Source organism: Malaclemys terrapin, chromosome 15, assembly GCF_027887155.1.
Source record: "Malaclemys terrapin pileata isolate rMalTer1 chromosome 15, rMalTer1.hap1, whole genome shotgun sequence".
Taxonomy (NCBI): domain Eukaryota; kingdom Metazoa; phylum Chordata; order Testudines; family Emydidae; genus Malaclemys; species Malaclemys terrapin.
The window spans coordinates 29,269,085-29,292,874 of NC_071519.1; the positions used below are offsets into that span (position 1 = coordinate 29,269,085).

The 23,790-nt window shown below is 44.2% G+C and overlaps 1 protein-coding gene across 3 annotated transcripts in view; it reads left to right on the plus strand.

Moving 5' to 3' along the window:
• The window catches only part of LOC128823276 (NF-kappa-B inhibitor zeta-like), a 32,855-nt gene extending 11,572 nt beyond the window's left edge, over nucleotides 1–21,283 (plus strand). For 2 of the 3 annotated variants that reach the window (XM_054005499.1, XM_054005500.1), the window contains 11 exons: nucleotides 7,648–7,769; nucleotides 8,193–8,244; nucleotides 9,519–9,562; nucleotides 9,693–10,351; nucleotides 13,856–13,961; nucleotides 14,329–14,475; nucleotides 14,819–14,879; nucleotides 15,302–15,468; nucleotides 15,579–15,689; nucleotides 17,520–17,628; nucleotides 19,099–21,283. In XM_054005499.1, the coding sequence (XP_053861474.1) occupies nucleotides 7,704–7,769; nucleotides 8,193–8,244; nucleotides 9,519–9,562; nucleotides 9,693–10,351; nucleotides 13,856–13,961; nucleotides 14,329–14,475; nucleotides 14,819–14,879; nucleotides 15,302–15,468; nucleotides 15,579–15,689; nucleotides 17,520–17,628; nucleotides 19,099–19,112 (1,536 nt within the window). In that variant the 5' untranslated portion in view covers nucleotides 7,648–7,703 and the 3' untranslated portion in view covers nucleotides 19,113–21,283. Of the gene's footprint in view, nucleotides 1–4,808; nucleotides 4,972–7,647; nucleotides 7,770–8,192; nucleotides 8,245–9,518; nucleotides 9,563–9,692; nucleotides 10,352–13,855; nucleotides 13,962–14,328; nucleotides 14,476–14,818; nucleotides 14,880–15,301; nucleotides 15,469–15,578; nucleotides 15,690–17,519; nucleotides 17,629–19,098 lie in introns of those variants that run through there. The other variant, XM_054005498.1, reaches the window with a different exon arrangement.
• Nucleotides 21,284–23,790: the final 2,507 nt, after the last annotated feature.

Genomic DNA, 23,790 nt, shown 5'->3' on the forward strand with positions numbered 1-23,790 from the left:
ATTAGGTATTGGCCACTGCCAGAACAGACCCCAGACAGGATCACCCTACGGTCTGTCCTGGTGTAGCAAATCGGATATTCTTGCTTGCTATGACACTATGAGCCTGACACTGGATAGTTACAACCCAGCGCTGATGCAAAATCTGGGGTAGGGTAGAATATGCATAGCTATAATAAAAGCATTTTAGACTTCTACTGGCATGCAAACTGTGGGAAATGGGATCCCCAAGCTTGCATTATGACTCTGCTCACTAGGGGGAAGTACTGTACAATATCTTTCTGGTGTACTCAACATACTTCCCCAGACTTGGCATAAACCCTGGGCTGTGACTATATCCGGTGTCAGGCTCATATTATTGCATCCATCCACTGTTGCATCCATCTCGTACTATGAATCCACAAATGACATGCATCAGCCTGAAACGTGAGATGTGATCATTGTTCAGTGAGTAACCTGTTAATTCGTAAACATCTATTTGATTAAAAATTTAGTCACACAGCATGAAATGCACCTCTGTGCAGAGAACCAGAAGAAGGCCTATGCACAACTTATGTCATAATTAAGTCCTGAGAGCGTAAGTGGAGGACAGGTTTTCTGCTGGCTCTCTTCACTGGGGCAAATTTCACCCACAGTCTAAATGAAGAAGAATCTTATTAAGAAATCTTCATAATAGGAGCATTTCATACTCAGCTGGATTAATTCTTGGCAAAGCAACAAAATTTACAGGGGGGACAATCCCTTGGAAAGTCCAGCAAATGCCATAAATGTGGATGCATGCAGTAGGGAAACTTGTACCCAACAAGGAGCAAAGGAAGTTATAAAAAATTTACCTTGCATTAAATAAGATAAGGCAACTGCACCCTTCATCAACGTACCCCAAAAATTCACATGGAGAGAAGTTCTCTATGCAAACAACCATGAAATGTATTTCAGAGGAAAGATCTGAATTACAGTTATCCACGTTGGGACTCCTGCTGGTGAAGTCATTATCTGTGTACATTTAAAAACAAAACCCTACCAAAACAAAACACTACACTGCACACCTCCTGAGTATAGGATGAAAGAGAGATGTCAGTCATGTTGTTTAATGCACTCACATACTATGTTGAGGAGGGCAATATAAGAATCTATATAGAATAGAATCTGAAACACAGATAGTGATGGAAGGGGCCTGAAATTAGAGAATGGAAACTGGTATCTCCCTGGCTTTGATATTGGTTTAATCAGCAGAGTAAGTTTTCTGTTATTCTTTTTTGTTTCATTATTTTTTAAAATAAAGATTTAATAAAATAATAAATAATAATAACAACAATAATAATAATAAATAAAAACCCTAACACACTAAAAAAGCCAAGATTTTCATAAGTGACTAGTAGTTCTGAGAGCCTCAATTTTTGAGTGCTCAACTTGAGACTTCTTATAAAGGACCATAATTTTCAGAGAGTGGGTGCTTTGCACTTTCTGAAAATCAGGTCCCCGTTATAAGGTGTCTCCAGCTAGACTCCCAAAAGAGAGGCTGCCTGACTGCCGTGCTTGGGGTGGCAAAATACATAGAGCCACCCCTGTCAACCACAATGATTTGGCTCCTCCTTCTCGCACAGAAATCTTTTTGTAAATACACTGGCACTGGGGAAATCTGCAAGTCAGCACTCACTTTGTTTTGTTAATCTTTCTTGAGTTACAAACTTGTGGAGCCATATTTCTATGTAACATTGAGGTTACCTGGCAAACAGACAAGTAAGATAGACACTGGTCTGTCGTGTGGCTTTGGGCAAAACACTTTACCTGACTGTTCCTCAGTTTTCTCATCTGTACAATGAGGATAATCATACATGCCTCTTTTGTAAAGAGCTTGGAGTTTAATGGATGAAAAGCAGTGTTGTATAAGAACTAGGTACTATTGTTATCAACACAAAAGGCTAGATCCTCAGATGCTGTAAATGCAGTTACTCAGATTTACATCATTTGGGAATCTGGCCCAAAGCCTGAGCTGAGGATTCCCCCAACAACATGAGGTGGAGAGGCAAGGCATTCCAGCAATCCTTGCCCAGCAGAACAGCTCTTGGAGATCCAGCCTCACTGGTGCAGATTAGAGGAGCTGTGAGGTTACTGTAATTTGTGCTAGGACCAAACTGGCACCCGGCTGGTTTAGGATTTCAGGTAGCGAAAAGGAGATATAATGCCACTTCTGCATCTCCATCCCTAAGGTGTTGTGAACTCAGCTAAAGCACACTTAAGGACTGAATCCCATCTGTGTGTGCTTGATACACGGGGTATCATTAAACAATTACAGGGTATCATTAAATAATTACTTTACAACCCATACGCAATGGGGACCTCATCCTGAAAGAAATCTTTCCTGAACCAGGAGCAATGGAAGCCTTCTACAAGTGGGGGTGGGGGAAGCCCACAGGTACGTGAACCATGGTCCCGTCCCCACACCACCCCTTCCCACCAGCCCCTGCCCTCCTGCCACCCATTCCCTCTGAGGCCCCGCTCCCAGGCTTCCCCTTCTCACCGAGCCCCCATCCTCACACTGCCCCTTCCCCCAAAGTCCCACTCCCACACCACCTCTTCCCCCAGGACCCCGCCCCCGCTCGCTCCTCTCCACCCCCTTCCCCTGTCGCTCACCCTTACAGCCAGTAAAAAGTGAGAGGGCATAGCCCCTTGGCTCCCCCATTCCAGCATCCCTGTCCTGAACCGCCTCTTCCGGCCTTCAAACAACCCCCCAAACCTCACCAACCTCATCATCAGAAGCAAGCTCCCCACAGACCAGGACACAGCAACTCAAAGCAGCACCAGACACTACCAGAGCAACAGATCCAAAACCTGTGGACATGTCTCTTCTGCTACAATGATGGATATTCCCCACAACACACCTTTCAAGGTCAATGCGTTCTACACATGCACATCACATCAGTGTGATGTACCTCATCCTCTGCAGTAAATGCCCCAATAACAGCTATGTGGGTGGAACCAGGGACTTACTACACTCTCAAGTGAACTCACACAGAAAAATGATAAAAGACAAAAATACCATATCATACGTGTGGGTGAATACTTTTCACTAAATGATCATTCCATATCTGACCTCCTAATGCATGTCCTCAAAGGAAACCTGCACAACACCTTCAAAAGTCAAACCTCGGAGCTTAAATTCATAACTTTGCTAGAACTAAATATCATGGTCTTAATAAAGACACTGGATTTATGGCTTATTTCAATAATCTGTAACCCACTAACTCCCCCCCTCCCTTTTGTCCTATGACGGCAGAGGTGTTAGCGAGTCACTTCATCTTGAATGGTCCCTTACAATATATGTTAACCAGTTATGCTAAACAATCTGTTCCACCTTGTATATGGCTGTGACACTCTGTGTACCTTTCTGAGACCCGAAGGAAAGCTCTGTGTAGCTCAAAAGCTTGTCTCTTTCACCAGCAGAAGCTGGTCCAATAAAATATATTACGTCACCCACCTTGTCTCTCTACTTGACATAAAGATATGTTGTCCCCCCCCACACAATTGAGTTGTAGGGACTGATTTCTGATTGGCTAAAGCACAAGTAAACACTTTAGCGTCACAAGTTGAGTTTGGTCTTTCCTCACCTTTATCTGTGGACGCTCTTGCTAGAATGTTTAACAGCTCCTGAGGCTTGATGGGCTTGTTCTACATTTCACCTCCTTGGTATGCACTTGCAGTACTGGAGATAGATACACAACTTCAAATATCTTCCCTGGAGAAATGAAGATGGATTTTAGTTCCCGCACTGGACAGTTCTGTCAAAAACTTGAGGAATGTTATTAGCCACATGTAACGTTTTATTTTCATAGATCAACCATGACAGCATGCCACTGCTTATGAAAAAAAAAAGTTTAAAAAGAATATCTATCTCAGGGTTTCATACCACCACCCATCGTCACAGTATCTGACTGCCTTCAATGTAAAATCAATAGCAATAGCAAAGTCCCTCGTGGACTTCATAGACCCTCTGGCACTTCTCTCTTTATGGAATCATAACTCTGAGTGGGTAGAGTTTCTTTGTGGTTTCCCCCCACCCCCACCAAGGGGTTTATGGGAGCAAGGGGGTGTCAGTGTTTGCTCCTTTTTTCAGGATTAAATGTCACACATGTAAGGCTGCTTTTTATGTAACTTTAGAAAAAAGTATAAATAAAAAGTGTTAATAAAACTGTTTAAATTTAGGGCCAGATTTATTTGTTCTTTGCACAGTTTAAACCTTTGGGCAAACTAACTGAATTCCTGGGAAACCATTTTTCCCTCCCATATTCTTTTAAAATCAACAAATCATTGTTTAATTTTTCTTTTTTATGTTTGGAAAAAAAGTATTTTTCAGTTTTGTATTTTCACCGCTTCCTGCTCAATCCCACTGAGCACTTCTTAGGAAAAGTCACTTCTTCTTTAGCTGCTACAATAGTTTGTTAGAAAGAGGGTGTGGTATTTTCATGCTGTGACGTCTTTCAAGCCATGCCTGACTATAAAGGAGGTAGGGAGATAATAAGCCATGCAGCACTCAAAAGTAGTTTCCACAGACTGCTGGGATTTGAAGATTGATTTTATTCTATATCTTCCTTTTAAAGAGAATAAGGAAATTGGATTCAGCTAGCAGTGGCTAATTGCATTGGGGAATAACAGTGTTCAAATTCTCAATGTAAAACTTGGATTTACAGATTTCCTTAAAATCAAGTAAGCATTTTTTCACATGTATGGTGGAAATGCTGCAAAAAATCAGAATGAGTCCTGAAATACTCACCAATCAAAACATCAGTGAAAGTGAAATCGGTGATTATAGCATGGGCCAAGGATCTCCTTTGCCTGGAGAAACTGCCAGCCCCAAAAGTTATTCTCAACAGAGCCCATCTTTGCCAGCTTCTGGATTAACAGAATTTAATGTTGTGAGTCCTAAGAGCTGTCATATTTCCCCAGTAAAAACCCAGGAGATGTCTGCTCTCACTGGTAAGATTAAAATTTTGTTCACATACTTTCAACTATTTTGTACAACAATATTGCATCTCTTTGCAAAGCAATACAGTAACTTGTTGTAAGAACTGTGCATTTTAGGTACATGCAGTAATAATGTCAAATGGAGAACTATGATCAGTTTATGTAGTTAGCTTCTTTTTGGTTTTGATGTGGTTTATTCCTAAAGGCAAAAGTTCTTCCATGTCTTGGAGATTGCTGTAGTAATATTCCGTGATTTGTTTACGTATAACATTTTACTGCTCATTTATTTATTTTTTTAATTATGTTTGGTTCTGCATGTAATAGTAATGTATGACTTGGTGAATAATTATAGAATTGTATATGAATATGTATAATACATTATTGCCTTTACTGAATGCTTCAGTTGCAAGAATGCACCTGGGCAGGTGACTTGATGCATCATCCAGCATTTTTATTATTTAAGAGCTTGAAAGAGAACAATAAAATTAATATCAACTTTGAACTTCGATAGTACTTTCATCCAGGCTATCAAAATGCTTTACAAAAGTAATTAATTGAGCCTTAAAATATCTGCCAGAAGCAGGTATTAGTCCCTCTTCTAGAGCTGTTTGAATAGTAAACAACTGACTTGTGAGGTCATATTATTCATGGGTATTCTGTCACCTGCTAAGCATTCAGAAATTCCAAAGGATTCACAAGTTTTAGCAAAAATGACAAGTCATCCCAAAGCGCCTATCATAAGTGCAATTTTATTACATGTTTCCTGCTGAAAATATTTCAGCCTCCTAAACAGGGAACAAAAACAGGACCACATGAACAGCAGCCAATTCCCAGGCCACTCCCCATCCCCTGTAGTCTCTGATGTGGTAGCATGTCAAGGGTAGAAAGGGGCGTAGTCAGAGCTTACTGAACTCTGGCTATTCTCAGCTGGAAGCAATAGCCAGCCAGAGTAGAGCAGTGATTATTGGGTACAGCTGAAAATCTAGTCCATGGGATAAACTTAGCAGTGCAACATGCATCGGATGAAGTGGGTTCTAGCCCACGAAAGCTTATCCCCAAATAAATTTGTTAGTCTTTAAGGTGCCACAAGGACTTCTCGTTGTTTTTGCTGATACAGACGAACATGGCTACCACTCTGAAACCTCAGGTTTTATTTATCTGTGTATGACTGCTATCACCACAGGATCTGATCACCCGAGTCACATATATCCCTGTCATTCTAGGCCACCATGGTCTTGGTGTTTAATCATAATCGCGTCTCCTCTTTTGCTTTAGCTACACATGCGCCACAATGAGGTGCGCTAGGAGATGCAGTAGCTCACCACTGCCTCAGTGAGCATCACCTCTATCAAAGTCTCGGCTTTCAGCAGCCCATGCAGTGAGTCTTGACACATGAGGGTCCTCCTGAACCTAGGCCTCCTAAACCTAGGCCTTCTTTGTGGCCCTGTGTTCTCTTTCAATTGGCCCACAACCCAAAAGGACAATGGACCCTTCACATCAGTAAATTTTTGTCATGATAAAAGACTTATAAAATTTGATACTTTTAAGGTTTTTCTAAATGCTGGAAAAATAAGTGTTGCTGAAGCGGGGAGGAGTCATGCAACGCCTCTGCCTCTGCTTGCGTCTATCTCTGCTGTTGCTGTCACGATTGTCTCTGCTGCTGTCTCTGCCTCTAGTTATGATGCTGTGTTCTGAGGTTCTGCCACTTAGCCCAGTTCTTAGTGATTGCAGGTCTTAGTGGTTTCACTGGGTAGTGGGGGCACTCGCTGCTGCTGCTGCAATTCATTTTCCCTGTATTCAAGATGAAAGTGAACTTTAATCTGAAGCAGCCAAAACTGATCACTTTGGCAAAGCAAGTCTGTTTGCTGATCACCTAGGCAAAGTAGATTTGTCTATGCCAGGGATCGGCAACATTTGGGGGGGAAAGATCTCAGAAGCAGACTATATTGGCATAGACCAGGGATTGGCAACATTTGGCCCGCAGCCCGCCAGGGAAAGCCGCTGGCAGGTCGGGCCAGTTTGTTTACCTGCAGTGTCTGCAGGTTCGGCTAATCACAGCTCCCACTGGCCGTGGTTGGCCGCTCCAGGCCAATGGGGGCTGCGGGAAACGATGGCCGGCACATCCCTCGGCCCGTGCTGCTTCCTGCAGCCCCCATTGGCCAGTGGGAGCTGCGATTGGCCAAACCTGCAGATGCTGCAGGTAAACAAACCGTCCCAGCCCACCAGGGGCTTTCCCTGGCGGGCTGCGGGCCAAATGTTGCCAATCCCTGGTCTATGCCAATATAGTCTGCTCCTGAGATCTTTCCCCACAGTTCATCCAGAGAAGGCAGAGGAGAGCTCATTCAGACTCTGCTTACACGTGTTTTCTCTCTCCATTCATGCCCTCAAGTTGTAAGCTCTGTCTTAGTCCGATTTGTATTTTATTTTATTGATTATCTCTTACCTGTTGAGAAGCCCCCTGAACTGTTAGAGCATGTTTATCAATACTAAATAAGAGTAATTCTTGAAAATTCAGAACCAGAGGACATATAGCTCAGAGTGGGAATTTTCCCCAACTAACAAACCACTTGAAATTATGCACATCCTCTCAGGGCAAAACTACCTCCTACTCTCCCTATCACACAATGGCTTGTAGAATTTATCTTGTGGCAATTTCTTTTTCAAGTACCTTATTTTGATTGTTTCCAGACTCTACGCTTAGCACTTGCCCCCCTCAGAAGCAGTATGTTGGCGTGCGGGTGAAAATGCCAGTGCGGGAACTGCTGAGAAAAGTCCGGCTTTCCAAAGGGATGGCCCCCGGTGACATAAAGGTACGAATCTCCTTGAGTTTGGAGAAGTCACCACATATGAAAGTGTAACATGATGGCAAAGTAGGTTACATGTTCTCTCTCTGTGGCTACTGTGCATATGATACCAGCACGGTGCTGCTGCCATCCAATGGAATTACTCCTTTAAGTGAAGTGATAGAGGTCTGCAATCTGGTGCTGTACATCCCAAATTCAGACATTACTGAGGGACTAGAGTGGAGATTTTTTCAAGAGCAGGGTAGCAAGGATCTTTCTTGTCCAAAAGAAATCACAGGTTCCATGCTCTGCAAAAAAATTTATCAGCTAAAAGTTGTTTGTATCAGAATTATTTGGCTCAGGCCACATACTATGCACTAGTTAAATTTTTCTAGTAAATGTTACCAGCTCAAAATATATTAATTTTTGTTTGTTTGCTTGTTTCCTTAGGAAGCACAATCAATAAAGGCAACTACAACTAAAGGATCTTCTGGAACAACAGGTAAAGAACCCCCTTGGGGGAATGCAAACTCCTCTTCCTATAGATTGATGCCTCTCACAAGCACATGTACACAAAAAACCGAGTCACAAGACTCTCAGACACTTCCACTGGCTGCCTATTGTTTTAAGGATACAGGGCCAGATTCTCAGCTGGTATAAACTGGCATAACTATTTTGTTTTGACAGAGATAGGCTGAGATGATGCTGTTGAGGCTGTCCCCTTATATATTTCAAAGTTGTACCCTTTTAAAAAAACAAACAAAACCCCTCTGTAGACTTAGATCCAGCCAGTTTTATGGAGCTTTTCTGTCCTTCTGCTCCCTCCACACATCTAGCAAAAGCTTCCTCAATGTCCCTTAAAGCACACACTGATCCACCCTCATAGTACGTCTATGCTAACACAAATACACATTAATATGTGCACCTTCATGTACTCCAAAGCTCTTGTCAGAACCAGCTTTGTTTCTTAAATGTTTCATGGTTGCACCAGCAACCCTGCAGCTCTAGCAGGGCTGCAAAGCCGAGAGACATGCTATAAGAGTGGTGGGCAAACTTTTTGGCCTGAGGGCCACATCTGCGTATGGAAATTGTATGGTGGGCCATGAATGCTCATGAAATTGAGGGGTTGAGGTTCGGGAGCGGGTGAGGGGCCTGGCTGGGGGGCGGGGGCGGGCTCTGGGGTGGGGCCAGAAATTAGGAGTTCAGGGTGCGGGAGGGGGCTTCGGGCTGGATAGGGGGCTGGGATGCGGGAGGGGGATCAGGGCTAGGGCAGAGCTCTGGGGTGCAGGCTCCAGGAGGCGCTTACCTCAAGCAGCTCCTGGAAGCCGCAGCACGTTCCCCTACGGCTCCTATGTAGAGGCGCGGCACCAGTCAGGCGACTCTGCACGCTGCCCCGTCTGCAGGCGCCGCCCCTGCAGATCCCATTGGCCACAGTTCCCGACCAATGGGAGCTGCAGAGCCAGCACTTTGGGCAGGGGGAGTGTGCGGAGCCCCCTAGCTGCCCCTATGTGTAGGAGCCAGAGGGGGCACATGCTGCTGCTTCCAGGAGCCACAGCATGCATGGAGTGGAGGGAGCTCAAGGGCCAGATTAAAAGGTCTGATGGGCCAGACACGGCCCGGGGGCTGTAGTTTGCCCACCTCTGTGCTATAAACAAGGCTTGAGGCATTTTCACCATATACTTCCTCTCACCCATGTATCCTCTGGGGAGAAATACTGGAGTGAATATAATTTGCATTTTTTTTAAATTCAAATGTGTTTGTTTTTGTTTCCAATAGCAAGAAGAAAAGCTCGCCCTTATACAGAAAACCAGTTCAGACAGGTATGCATGACACCTTTTGCTTCAGGCAAATCACACCTTTCTGACTTTCCCAGGCAAATCACATGTTACAGTTCTGAGGCAGAACAGAACACCTGATGACTGAATTTTGTTTTTCTTCTTGGTGTTTTAGAAAAAGCAAAGTTCTGAGAAAGCACTAAAAGGCTTGGAGGACCTTGATATCCTGGTTGAGGTATTGGAGGAAGACCTGAACAAGAGCCACGCTAAGCTAGAGTCTCTGAGCCCTCTGCCCGCTTGCTGCTGGCACAGCTTTTCCCCTGATATTCAGGCCTCTTGGAAAGCGAACGGCAGCAAACAACCAGCAGGCAGCCTGCTGGAAAGGAGCCAGAACCTGACCAAATTACAGCCGTGTTGCCTATTTGCTGATTGCAACCCACTACTGTGTGGACAGGAGGAGAATTCTTATTTATCCGATTATAAAAAAATGCAACACCCGGACTCCCTGGAAATATCATTTCCGAGTAAAAGCGAGGAACGGAACAGCTGGCAGATGCAGGATGCTTTTATCAATCCCCAGAGGCATTTCTCAGGGCCTTCTGCACAGGACAAACCTTTCTGCTATAATCCACCAGGACACCATCCAGAGGAGTTCTTGGAAGTTGATGCAACCTCCCGGGACTATGTGGGACATTTGAAGTCAACCTCTGTTTCTTTCGAACAGCAAGACCTTTCTGCCCTCTCTTTCTTCCAGTTCCAACTATACTGGGAGGAGAGTCTCTTGAGAAATATCCCAGTGGACAAGTTGCTTGCACCTGATGAAAACGGGAGCAGGTCTGTGACTGTTATATAGATATATAATATATCACTTTCTCTTTTCTGAAACCTTATTGACAAAGGGGAGTTGATCCAATTCCAGCCACTGGTGTTGTGCAAACCTTTAGGTTTGGTCTACACCTAAGACGTAGGTTGACCTAGCTTTGTTGGTCAGGATGTGAAAAATTCACTCCCTTAAGAGATATAGTTGAGCCAAACTGAGTCGCGGTATAGACACCACCCTTGCCTGTTGAGAGGGTAGATGTACCACAGCAGTGGAAAAACACCATCTGTTGCTGTAGCAAGCATCTACACTACAGCAATGTAGCTGCAGTTGACCCACAGTATCACTTGTAGCATAGACAAAGCCTGAGTGAAGGCAGTGCAAACTGTAATTTGGATCAGTGCAGTTGGACCTGGTTTTAGGTAGGGCCAAGTTCTACCAGTGCGGATAGCAACTTTGCCTGTCCACACTAGAGGTTTGCACTGGTGTATTTAGCCCACTTTCTGGCCACTGACAACTGAAATCAGGACAGCATCCCTGTGTAAATAAGGCCAAGGACTGAACTGCTAGAAGAAAATGTAATCAAAGGCATCTGTTCTGAAACAATTACTTTATGCTCCTGAGAAACTGATTTGCAATAATAAAACTCCTTAACACTGTTTACCAGTCTGCAAACAGTCTATGAATAATTGCTATTTTTAGTGGCTGGCAATAAAAATGGGTGAGGAGATTAGCAACGTACGTATGTTTTTATGTGGTGTGCAGGCAGCAGACTTCCAAAGAATTGGGAGTGCCTGCTTCACTGGAACTGACTTGAAGACAACAAGGTTATTGATCCCATTTCACTAGAATAAACTGTGTTTAAAGAGCAAATATTTGTTTACCCAGACAAACAATCCCTCCCCCACCCCACCCCAAAAAAACCCCAACCACTTGATTTCCTTCACAGCTCAGCCAGTTTAAGGAAGCTGATATAAAACAGAAGTGGTCTTTCTTAAAACTGGCCTAGTCTCAGCAGGGATGAGACGTCTTGATTGTCTTTAAAATGCAAAGGGATCCAAACACAATCTCATTTTACAGGATTGCAACATTATATGAAACGAAATGTAATAAGTGGACCAAGTGCTATGCTGAAGAATGATCCTGAATACAGCAATAAAATGATAGAAATAAATAAAATAAAATGATTGGGTATGCCAATACCCGTATGCATGTACTAGGATCTATTTGTTCTACACAAAGGCTAAGTTTACACGGTGAGCTAAGGGTGTGATTCCCAGCTTGCTTCTGCAGAGGGGTGAATTTCACCTAAAAAGAGAAACATTGTTTTGCAGCTGGAGTTAGAAGTTATTTTTCGGTTTTGGTCAGGAGGGTTTCTACATTTCCCCACTTGTCCCATACCAGAGAACTAGCATTGCCAATTCTCCAGGATTGTCCTGGAGTCTCCAGGAATTAAAGATTAATCTTTCATTAAAGATTATGTTGTGTGATGAAACTTCCAGGAATACGTCCAACCAAAACTGGCAACCCTACAGAGAACCCTGGTAAGGGAGGATGGGGAAATGGGGTGTATACACAACCCCTGGCAGGGTGGATGTTGTGGGGGGATCTCTGAAATACAGATGATGAGAGACAGGTGCACGGGGAGCTTGTGGAGTGAAATGGAGGGATGCAACTAGCCCGTTGTATGTGCAGTGATCTCAGCCTACAGACCTACAAAGTGTGTGTGCCCTCCCTCACCCCCTCAGCTACAGGGGCAGCTCTAGGCACCAGCAAAGCAAGCACGTGCTTGGGGCAGCCCATTTGCAGGGGCGGCAGGGATCCAGTAGGGGAGCTGAGAACCAACAGGGGGCCCTGGGAGCTGTAGTTCCTTGGTTAGCTCCCTGCCTATGGAGCCAGCCCTGGAGCAGGGAAAGAACTACATTTCCCAGCATTCCCTTGGCCACTACCAACAGAAAAGAGGGAGAGGGAGTGAGGTAGCTGAGACCTCATGCTGCAGCCTGCTATGAATGGAGAGCTGTACTCTGAAGGGCAGGGATACCATATTTTAACATTCAAAAAATAGGACAGTCCACAGGGAGGGTAGCCCCACCCTGCCACCATCCACCTCCTCCGATTGCCCCCCACAGAAACCCCAACCCATCCAACCCCACCTGCACCCTGTCCCCTGATCACCCCCTCCCGGGACCCCTGCCCCTAACTGCCCCCCAGGACCCCACCCCCTATCTAAGCCTCCCTTCTCCTTATCCCCAACTGCCCCCTCCTGAGACCCCCCCAACTTCCCCCCAGGACCCCACCCCCTACCTGTCCCCTGACAAATCCCTGGGACTCCCATGCCTATCCAACCGCTGCCTGTCCCCTGACTGCCCCCCCAAACCGCTGACCCATCTAACCCCACCGTCTCCCTGCCCGACTGCCCCCCAAATCTCCGCCCCATCCAACCCCCTTACCGTGCCACTCAGACCAGCATGTCTGGCTCCGTGCAGCGCCAGACACACTGCTGCATACATGCTGCCGTGCTCCCCTGTGGAGCCACAGCTCCCTTTCCCCCGCTTCCCCCCAGCACCTGCCTTCCAGATTTGAACACCTCAAAATTCAGGAGTGCTCAAGCTCAGTTTGGGCAGCTGTTACTTCATTTCTCCCAAATCAAATATACTGATCCACTGTAACTTGCTGTAGAAAAAGGAGGATAAAACTGAGCAAGAAATGCTTCCCAGTGGTTATTAGGACTGGAATTGCTATTTTCAACAGCCATTGCCTTGTTTGTGTTTGTTTGTTTGTTTGTTTGTTTGTTTGTTTGTTTGTTTGTTTGTTTAAAAGGAAGACAGTGATACTGCATTGGCAAATTCCCCATAGCAAGAAAGAGTGGAAGAAAAGAATAATAAAGGCACCTCAACTTTTCCTCATTTATGTAGGACAGTCTTATAATATGCATCCAGATATCCTCCAATCACACAAGCTGAAAATTGTTCCACTTTACTGCAGTTCTGTAACCATATGGGAACCAATCCTCTCTGTGTTCTGTGCACATCTAAAATTCATGCTGAATGACCTGCCGGGGGAGCGAGTTACCAGTGACCCAGGGCTGCGGCAGAAGGAGGGTGCAGGTGGGGGAGAGGGGAAGAGAGCCCAGGGCTGGGGCAGCAGGAAGTGTGTGTGGGGGGCAATGGTGGGGGGGCATGAGGGAGCTCAGAGCTGGGGCAGCAGAGTGGGTGGGGAGAGCCCAGGGCTGGGGCAGCAGGGGGGTGCGGCAGGGAGCCCAGGGCTGGGATGGGGGGCAGCCAACATTTTTTTTGCTTGGGGCGGCAAAAAACCTAGAGCCGGCCCTGCTCAGCTAATAGAGAGTAAAGAATAAATGACTGAAATACCAAACTGTCCCCAAAGTTTTTGATGCCTTATTTTACACACTGAAAAAAATGGTTCCTTTTGCTTTAAGATACCACCCCTGTGGTTATTTTAGAAACCTTGCCCACATTTGCTGAATGTTCTAATGCATTACAAACCTTGTCCTATTCCAGGCTCCTGCACAAGGCTGTCACTCAAGGAAGGAGAGCACTGACATATGCACTTGCACAGAGATTTGCATCTCTAAACAAAATTGATGAGAAGGATGCAGCAAAACGGGTATGACACTAACAGGAAAAAAAATCGGGCACATCTCTAGTACATTAAAGGATCTCTAAGCATTTTCCAAACATTGATTTTAAACTCCTAACACCCCAGTCAGCCAGGTATTACTACTGTCATTTTACAGATGGGGAAACTGAGGTGCAGGGAGGTGAAATGATTTGCAGAAGATCACACAGCAAGTCAGTGGCTGAGCTAGGACACCACGCCCCTCCACCAGTATACCACACTTCCATCCCAGAACCAGGAATAGACCCTAGAAGTCCTGACTCCCAATGTTTTCCCCAGCTGCTAATCCCTGCTGCTTAAAGACTTTTCATTTATTCCACTGTAAATTCTCTCTCTCTCTCTCTCTTATCATTAGACTGCATTACATCTAGCTGCTGAAAAGAACCAGCACCTGATGGTCAACGATTTGATTTCTCTGGGAGCCAATGTCAATGAACAGGACAGTTTAGGGAAAACACCACTCCATCTGTGTGCAGAGAACGGGTACTTAAGAGTTTTGGATGTAAGTAGAGCTTTAATTAGAGATACAGTGTAATTACAGAGACAAAGAGTCCTGTGGCACCTTATAGACTAACAGACGTATTGGAGCATGAGCTTTTGTGGGTGAATACCCACTTCGTCAGACGCATGTAATTACACTATCATATGCACTGGATTTTTCTGCCTGCATTTTGCAGGAAACGCATGCATATTATGCCATGCAAAATGTGAGACGACTCTCTATATATGAGAAACCATGCCACCGGAGATGAACTGGGGTCACTATTGTTATTGTTTTCTTGTACTGTAGCAGTGCCCAGAGGCCACAAACAATATTTACAATTTCTGCATCCTCCTCCTTTCAGGTTCTGAAAAAATGTAAAGAAGGCGGCATGCATGTGGAAGTGGATCTAACTGACCATTATGGTAAGAGATGCCATTTTAACTACAATTAAGCCTACTGTAGAGTTCTCTAAGGCTCCAAACTCTGGCTTTACTCTAGGCTAAGTAATTTTAAACCCCAGAAATTAGGTTGGAAATATCAAGTTGGCAATATTTGCCAGCAACGCCCTGCTGGGAAGGGCTGAATTCTTCCAGCTCACTGAGGCTGGTGCTTTGCTATGCCAGTGGGATATAAAAAAGGTAGAAGTGGTTCTCTACAGGTAGAAGCCCCAGGGTGAGGGCTGAGCAGTCCTGAGGGAAGACCCCCTGGGAATAGCTAAGCCTGGGAAGAAAGCTTGAGTTGAACATTATCTAATTGTTGGTGTTTTTGTTAAAACCAAAATACCCAATCATTTGGATTTAGTCCCCAGAAAGTGTCTGATGTCATTGTGGTTCTTCCTATTCAGGTTTAACACCATTACACTGTGCAGTTCTTGCTCACACTGCATTAGTGAGGGAGTCTCAAAAAGTCATCAACCACAGTGACATGCGGAAGTTTTTGCAACTGCGCAAAGATAAAATTCTTGAGGGAATTAATTGTTTATTACAAATGGGAGCAAACCCTGGGCTGCAGGTGAGTGTCAGTCTCCGGGTAAATGACTTGTTTACTTGTTTTTGTGGGTGGGTGGGTGGGTGGGCGGGTTTCATTTCCCTCCCTTAATTTTAGATTCCTTTTTTCCATAGAAACCAAAATCGTGTCAAACTGCAACTCACTTTCTAAAAATCCAGGAAAATAAGGAGATGATGTGTTTCCTCCAATCTCATGGCCCCAAAAGGGAGGACTTTCTTCAGGAGGTAATTTGGTTAACTTGGTGAAAAGATAGTTGCAGAGGATATATAGAGTTAATATCCAATAAAGAAAACACCATATATATAAACACAATGGCTGAGGTTCTGGCTGTGCATGTAGGTGGCCCAACCAAAAAAGGTACAAACCTAATGGAGCAAGTAATTAAGGAAATCATCTGCAAACACTTGGAAGGTGGTAAGGTGATAGGGAACAGCCAGCATGGATTTGTGAAGAACAAATCATGTCAAACCAATCTGATAGCTTTCTTCGATAGGATAACGAGTCCTGTGGATAAGGGAGAAGCTGTGGATGTGGTATACCTAGACTTTAGTAAGGCATTTGATACAGTCTCGCATGATATTCTTATCGATAAACTGCGCAAATACAATTTAGATGGGGCTACTATAAGGTGGGTGCATAACTGGCTGGATAACCGTACTCAGAGAGTTGTTATTAATGGTTCCCAATCCTGCTGGAAAGGCGTAACGAGTGGGGTACCGCAGGGGTCTGTTTTGGGACCGGCTCTGTTCAATATCTTCATCAACGACTTAGATATTGGCATAGAAAGTACGCTTATTAAGTTTGCGGATGATACCAAACTGGGAGGGTTTGCAACTGCTTTGGAGGACAGGGTCATAATTCAAAATGATCTGGACAAATTGGAGAAATGGTCTGAGTTAAACAGGATGAAGTTTAACAAAGACAAATGCAAAGTGCTCCACTTAGGAAGGAAAAATCAGTTTCACACATACAGAATGGGAAGAGACTGTCTAGGAAGGAGTACGGCAGAAAGGGATCTAGGGGTTATAGTGGACCACAAGCTAAATATGAGTCAACAGTGTGATGCTGTTGCAAAAAAAGCAAACATGATTCTGGGATGTATTAACAGGTGTGTTATAATAATAATAATAAACGGAGATATCCCATCTCCTAGAACTGGAAGGGACCTTGAAAGGTCATTGAGTCCAGCCCCCTGCCTTCACTAGCAGGACCAAGTACTGATTTTGCCCTAGATCCTCAAGTGGCCCCCTCAAGGATTGAGCTCACAAACCTGGGTTTAGCAGGCCAATGCTCAGACCACTGAGCTATCCCTCCCCCTTGTTGTGAGCAAGACACGAGAAGTCACTCTTCCGCTCTACTCTGCTCTGGTTAGGCCTCAGCTGGAGTATTGTGTCCAGTTCTGGGCACCACATTTCAAGAAAGATGTGGAGAAATTGGAAAGGGTCCAGAGAAGAGCAACAAGAATGATTAAAGGTCTTGAGAACATGACCTATGAAGGAAGGCTGAAAGAATTGGGTTTGTTTAGTTTGGAAAAGAGAAGACTGAGAGGGGACATGATAGCAGTTTTCAGGTATCTAAAAGGGTGTCATAAGGAGGAGGGAGAAAACTTGTTCACTTTAGCCTCTAAGGATAGAACAAGAAGCAATGGGCTTAAACTGCAGCAAGGGAGGCCTAGGTTGGACATTAGGAAAAAGTTCCTAACTGTCAGGGTGGTTAAACACTGGAATAAATTGCCTAGGGAGGTTGTGGAATCTCCGTCTCTGGAGATATTTAAGAGTAGGTTAGATAAATGTCTATCAGGGATGGTCTAGACAGTATTTGGTCCTGCCATGCAGGCAGGGGACTGGACTCGATGACCTCTTGAGGTCCCTTCCAGTCCTAGAATCTATGAATCTATGAAGAGACTGAACTTGCCCTCTTCTGTCCCCTGGGGTTAGAATAGAGTAAGGAATCTGGCCCCTGCATGTCAGGACCTGAATGTATCCATAGTGAGGAAATGAGTTCATGGTGATGAGTGAAAACGCTTGACTGTTTTGGATGCTTCATTTGTACAGGACTGTGGCTTACCGAACGTATTGAGTGGCGGGACCCTTCCATATTTACCAGAAATGTCTGAGCCTCTTTCCTCTTCATCTTCGAACGTCGCTGGCCATGTTCTTAAAGGTAAATTTTGAGGAAGGCAACTGTGCCGCATAGTTAAGGGCATCCTAACGGAATAGCTCTAGTGTAGAATCTGCTTACGTAGGGTGGCCAGGTGTCCGGTTTTCGACCAGAACACCTGGTCAAAAAGGGACCCTCGTGTCTCCGGTCAGCACCGCTGACTGGGCCATTAGAAGTCTGGTGGGTGGTGCACCAGGGCTAAGGCCAGCGCCTTGCCTGCTCTGGCTCTGCGTGGCTCCTGGAAGCAGCTGGCATGTCCGGCTCCTAGGTGCAGGGGCAACCAGGGAAGTTCTGTGTGCTGCCCCTGCCCCCAGCGCCAGCACTATAGCTCCCATTGGCCGGGGACCGCGGCCAATGGGAGCTATGGGGGCGGTGCCTGCGGGCGCAGCAGCCACGCACTGCACAGAGCTGCCTGGCCGCACCTACATCTAGGGGCCAGACATGGTGGCTGCTTCTGGGAGCAGAGTGGAGCCAGGGCAGGCAGGGAGCCTGCCTTAGCCCCGCTGCGCCACCGACCGGGAACCGCCTGAGGTAAGTGCCACCCGGCTGGAGCCCAAACCCCCTGCCCCAGATTGGAACCCCCTCCCGCACCCAAACTCCCTCCCAGAGCCCACACCCCCTCCCGCACCATAACCCCCTACCCCAGACCTGAGCCCCCCTCCGGAGCCCGCACCCCATACCCACTCCCTCACGCCTACCCATACCCCAGCCTTAAGCCCCCACACCCAAATTCCCTCTCTGAACTCACACCCCTCACCCCCTCCCACATGCCAAACCCCTTGACCCCAGCCCAGACCCCCTCCTGCACTCCAGGCCCCTCATCCCTGGCCCCACCCCAGAGCCCATACCCCCAGCTGGAGCCTTCACCCCAACCTCTGCCCCAACCCAGTGAAAGTGAGTGAGGGTGAGGCAGAGCGAGCGAGCAACGGAGGGAGGGGGGCTGGAGGGAGTGGGGCCGGGGCCTCAGAGACGGGGTGGGGCCTCAGGGAAGGGCGGGGCAGTGGCGAGGCATGGGTGTTTGGTTTTGTGCAATTAGAAAGTTGGCAACCCTATGCTCACCTGTAGAATAGTATCTCCCCCCACCCCACCCCGGATCCCTACTTACGGTCCTGTAACCCTCATTCCTGTTCCTGTTTGATCATTTGTTGTCCCCTGAACGTAGTTGAACCCTGAGCTTAGTGGTTTCTCCCCTTAGGCTGGGGGAGGGGCCTTCAGCTGTGAGTGGGCTTGCACCCACCCACTTTCCTGGAACTTGAGTAAGTTTAGGATAGTATCATATGGCTTGATCCAGAGCCAATGTAGTCAAGGAGAAAAATGCTTACTGATTTCAAAAGACTTTGGATCAGGCCCAGAGTTCTGCACTGCACTGAAATCACCTTTGCCTGCAGAGACAAGCAGGAAAAAAATGTAGAATAACTAAAACAAGACAGCTACTATTCAACTGAATGCTTCGTTTGTTTGTTTGCCTTCTAGGAATGTACCAGTAGGTTCATTATTCCCATCTCATCCTCCGCAGCTGTTGCTGAGGAACAGCCAGAAAACAGACAGTAAAAGTCTTTTGAATTTGTTAAAACTTGAGCTGCTGATGAAAACACCCCCCAAGAGCCCAGAATTGGACTAATCGAAATTAGAGAGGAAAATACTCAAAAGAAGTTTTCAAACTCGGGCATCTAACGCTAGGAGCCTTAAATACGTGGCCTAGTTTTCAAAAGCACTGAGCACTCACAGCTCCCTGTGAAGCTAGTTCAAGTTGTGGGAGCTCAGAACCCTGAGCCATTACAATATAGGTGTCTAATTTTGAAAATGTTGACCATAGATCTCTGGAGTCCAAACCGCTAAGTGCCGGTACAAGATTATTCCCTACCATATGAGTTGAATTTTCAGAGATGCTAAGCACCTGCAGTGGCATGTAAAGTCAATGGGAACTTCAAGGATGGGGTTATTACAGATTTTTAAGGCACGCACTGAAAAAAATTCCTACAACTGACTATGTGTTTTCAACTAAGGACAAGTTTTTTAAAGATACAATCAGAGTTTATAACAGTAGAAGACTGTATATGTAGGTAGTCTGGAATAGTAAAACTGAAATTTTAAAACCATTAATCAATTTTTGTACGATCAACAGAAGAAAAATTTCTTCCATATAACTTTAGATATTTACTCACAATATTGGATGTCATCTTTATACCAAGTAACTTTTCAATTTAAAAAAAATCAAAACTGTTATCACCAAATAATTGGGGATCTGTTAGGAAATTTTAGAGACTTAGTAACTACTTCCCGAAAACCTCAATACCTGTCTCCAGATTTAGTCTCACTTTATTGTAAACTCTGATTGTGAATTAGCTGGTTTCTATGAAACTTCCTTGTTTGCTACATATGGAGCAATATATAACACATAAAAGGATTGATCCTCTGCAATCAATTCATATATCCCTCTCTCTTTGAAATAAATGGGAGAGATTTTATTCATGTGTAGATATTGTAGAATCAGGGTTACCGGTAACAAGTACTTACGAATGTGATCTATTTTCCCCCTATGTAAATTATGTCTTTGCATTTTGCTTTTAATAAAGGGTCTCCTTCCTCTCATTGAATATTTTTGAGTATTAAGCTCTGAGAGCTACTGTTCAATGGATGATGGATCAGGTCCTAAACTTCTTACCTTTTAATCAGCTAAACACTGTTCTTATATCAAGATTTTTTATATTCAGGTTGTATTTTCCCCCAGAGTGAGGAACAGAGTCTGAATAAGAATTATAACTGCATATATTTAAAATAAATTATTCTGTATTATATTGTATGTTGAATATTCACTTCCTGATTTCCATATATCTCCTCAGTGTGGGATATCGAATGAGGTCTTTCTTTCAGAGTTTTACCCAAAATAGAACTATTTTCCTTAATTTGGTTTCTTTTCTATTATATTTCATCCGTCTTTACTATTGTTTGCACTTTAACTCTAGCTTCGATGAAGGATGTCAGGAGTCATTCCTAGGCTTAGGGTCAGAGAACCTGAACCTACCAGCAGAATTAGGCTTTTCTAGGGATTTGCAATATTTTGGAAATTTTAGTTTGTTTTCTAAAAGAAAAGATCATGGTGAATGTTTCAGAGACCACTATATACAATAAATCATCTTGATTTTCTTATACCACATGCATGATAGAACTCAGGAATACTGTATCACTTTATTAAACTGAGAAATAAGAATTAAGGACTAGATCTAGCCCCCACCGAAGTCAATGGAAAGCCTTTCATTGATTTCAATGGCCTTTAAATCCTGGAATATAACTAAAAAAGTACAAATGAGGCAGCATAATAATAGAGATTTTAACTTGTATTAGTGATCCTTTGTACTGGAGTCAAATCAGTTGTGGACTTCACAGATAGAAGTGTAAAGAGTACAGACGCAAGATGTACAATAAGAACATAGTACTGTCCTTATTTCCATGGTATCTGTGTATGTGAGGGCAGAACTTGAACCTTGAACTTTTGATTTGTATCACTTATTAAATATTATGCTCAAAACTGAATTAACCATTGTAAAATATATAATTTACAGGCTGTATTTTAATGAAGACTCAGTGAGAACTTTGTCTAATATGCAATGAATTACATTCCACTATTTCTCACTGTCAATAAATGCTGATAATTTCACACTCATGTATTTACTGTGTTACCTATTGGTATCAGTGTTGTATTACATTATAAAATAAAAGATAGTTAGAAACTTGGAAATAAGAGCATCTTATGCACTAACAATCTGCTTAAATTCATCGTTATTAAAAAGGGGTAATACCACCATTACCAAAAGTGAAGAGAGAGATTCTTAAACCCGATTTTGGTCTGAACAGAGAGTCTTGGTTTTTAGACAGTCACTCTAGCAAGGAATCTGTTTGGAACCTATAAACATTCCTATACCAACTCTGCAAATAGTGTAGTTCTTATTTACAATATGTGAAATTCAAGCTATAAAACTGATCTTAATGTGCTCCTTTTATTCATTCCTCACATTTACATGAGAACTTCCTAAAGAACTGGAACATAGAAATAGGAAAGATGTTCTTTTAAAAAAGATTTTTTTTCCCTCTCTCTTGTCTCACCCACTTAAATGTATTTTATAATCATGTCTAAAAATTTCTAGCTTCAGATCAGAAACTAATCTGTGATTCAGGGAACCAGAGACTTCGCTAATGCAAGAGTTCATAGAGGGAGAGGCTGTTTTAACGATCAATCACATAAAATATATCAGGCCAAAAGGGGCATTCCTGGGAAAGAAGAAGGCTTAAAATAGGAATTGTCTTTCATAAAAATATATTGCACTTCTATAACTTTTATCTAATTATCTCTACACTTCACAAACATTTATAAAGCCTCATACCAATCCTATTGGGTAAAATATGAGATATAAAGGGCTCACTTTCTCTACCACTGAAATGCAACCCTGTCTGTGTAGAACATGGTAGATTTTTAACACCAGCACAGAACACAGTAGTTTGATGGGAAGTGAAGAACACAGTGTCTAACTGGGGAATCTGGGGAGGCAGTACATAATTGCCAATATTGCAATTTGGCCACTCATGTTAACTCCCTGATTCATACAGAAGTTGAGTTTAGGATCTTTAATGACCACAGTTGTTCTGACTCAACATTTCTCTTTTACATCTCTTTGGAAAAAAGACACCCTCTGGCAATGCAACTCCTTGGCACCATGCTTGGTACAGATTCATTACTGATTCAGAGGGAAGGCTGCTGCTTACTGAATCATCAACACTATTACCTGTTGCGCCCCTGAGTGTTCCTTGTAGATCTCCTCTCCAAGAACTGTCCCAGTGCAGCCCTGCTTAGCTTAGGAAAGGTAACAAGATCACATCAAAAGGTGCTATAGTCTTTCCAAACTTAACTAAATAGCCTCTCCCATGACTTTGTAATGAAGAAATAAGATGGGTTTGCAATATAGGTTCAGGTCTTAAAGCGCAAAATCAACCAAACTATTAAATGCAAAAAAACGCCATCTTCAGGCAACATATAAGTCCAACCAGCACGCGGTATTACTTTAAGACATAAAGAAAGTGCAGGGGCCTGGCATTTGAATGCAAAAGTCAATCTGTAGCACAGAAAGAGACAAAACAAGCACCTGGATCAGATGTAATGCTTTAAATGCCTTTTGGGGAATTTTTGCATCAGGAGAGAGGACGTTCATTATGAAACTGTTGCAGACATGCTATGACTTGAAGAAGAGTCGGGTGAACTGCTGCATTCGGTGCAGAGGATTTATCTACCTACAGAACAGCACTGTTAAAAACTGGACATATTTGGATTCAGAGGTTAGGACTGGGACAAAAAGACTGGTAGTGTAAACAAAAGACAGGGTGAATATGATCCCCTTTGACTTACAGAACCCTATAGTAATTTGAGTCAGTTCAAAGCTGTCTCTTTTCACAGAGATTTTTTGTTTAATATTAGTTTGTCTCCTGTAAGAACAATGTCCTGAGGTTGTCTATCCTTCCACACTGTGGGAACTGTAGGCAAGAGGTCTGCTGGGTTTCCAGAGGAAGGAAACCTCCCCTTCCAACCTACGGTGACCAGATAGCAAGTGAGGGGGGGGGAAAAGGACGGGCTGGGGGCAATATGCGCCTATATAAGACTAAGCCCCAAATATTGGGGCTGTCCCTATAAAATAAGGACATCTGGTCACCCTATTCTAAGGACATGGAGCAGCAGTGAAGCTACTTCACATAATCACAGATGTAATAACCCTTGCAGATACAATACTTCCCTCCCTAGCAGTGCTAGAGTGCAGATATCTGCAAAGTAGCTTCCTTGGCACACACGGATGTCTAGTAATCTTCAGAAAATATTATTAACATACGCGTATAGTGCCATCTGTTTTCATAACACCTTGCAAAAAGAGATAAGGCACATTCTTGGCTCCCCGAACAGCTTGCAGTCTACCTATGACTACTAGACAAATACTCACCAGTTATGGGGTAATGGTTCAGGAGAGGGTGGCTGAGGGGATTACGGAGGATAAGAAGAATGGAGGGATTTCATGGAGGAGTGAGAGGGTGCTTGGCAAACAAGAGAGACATTATTCCAGGCGTTAGGTTCAGCATGATGGAACATGCAATATGGCGAGTGGAACCAAGAAATGTCAGAGAAGA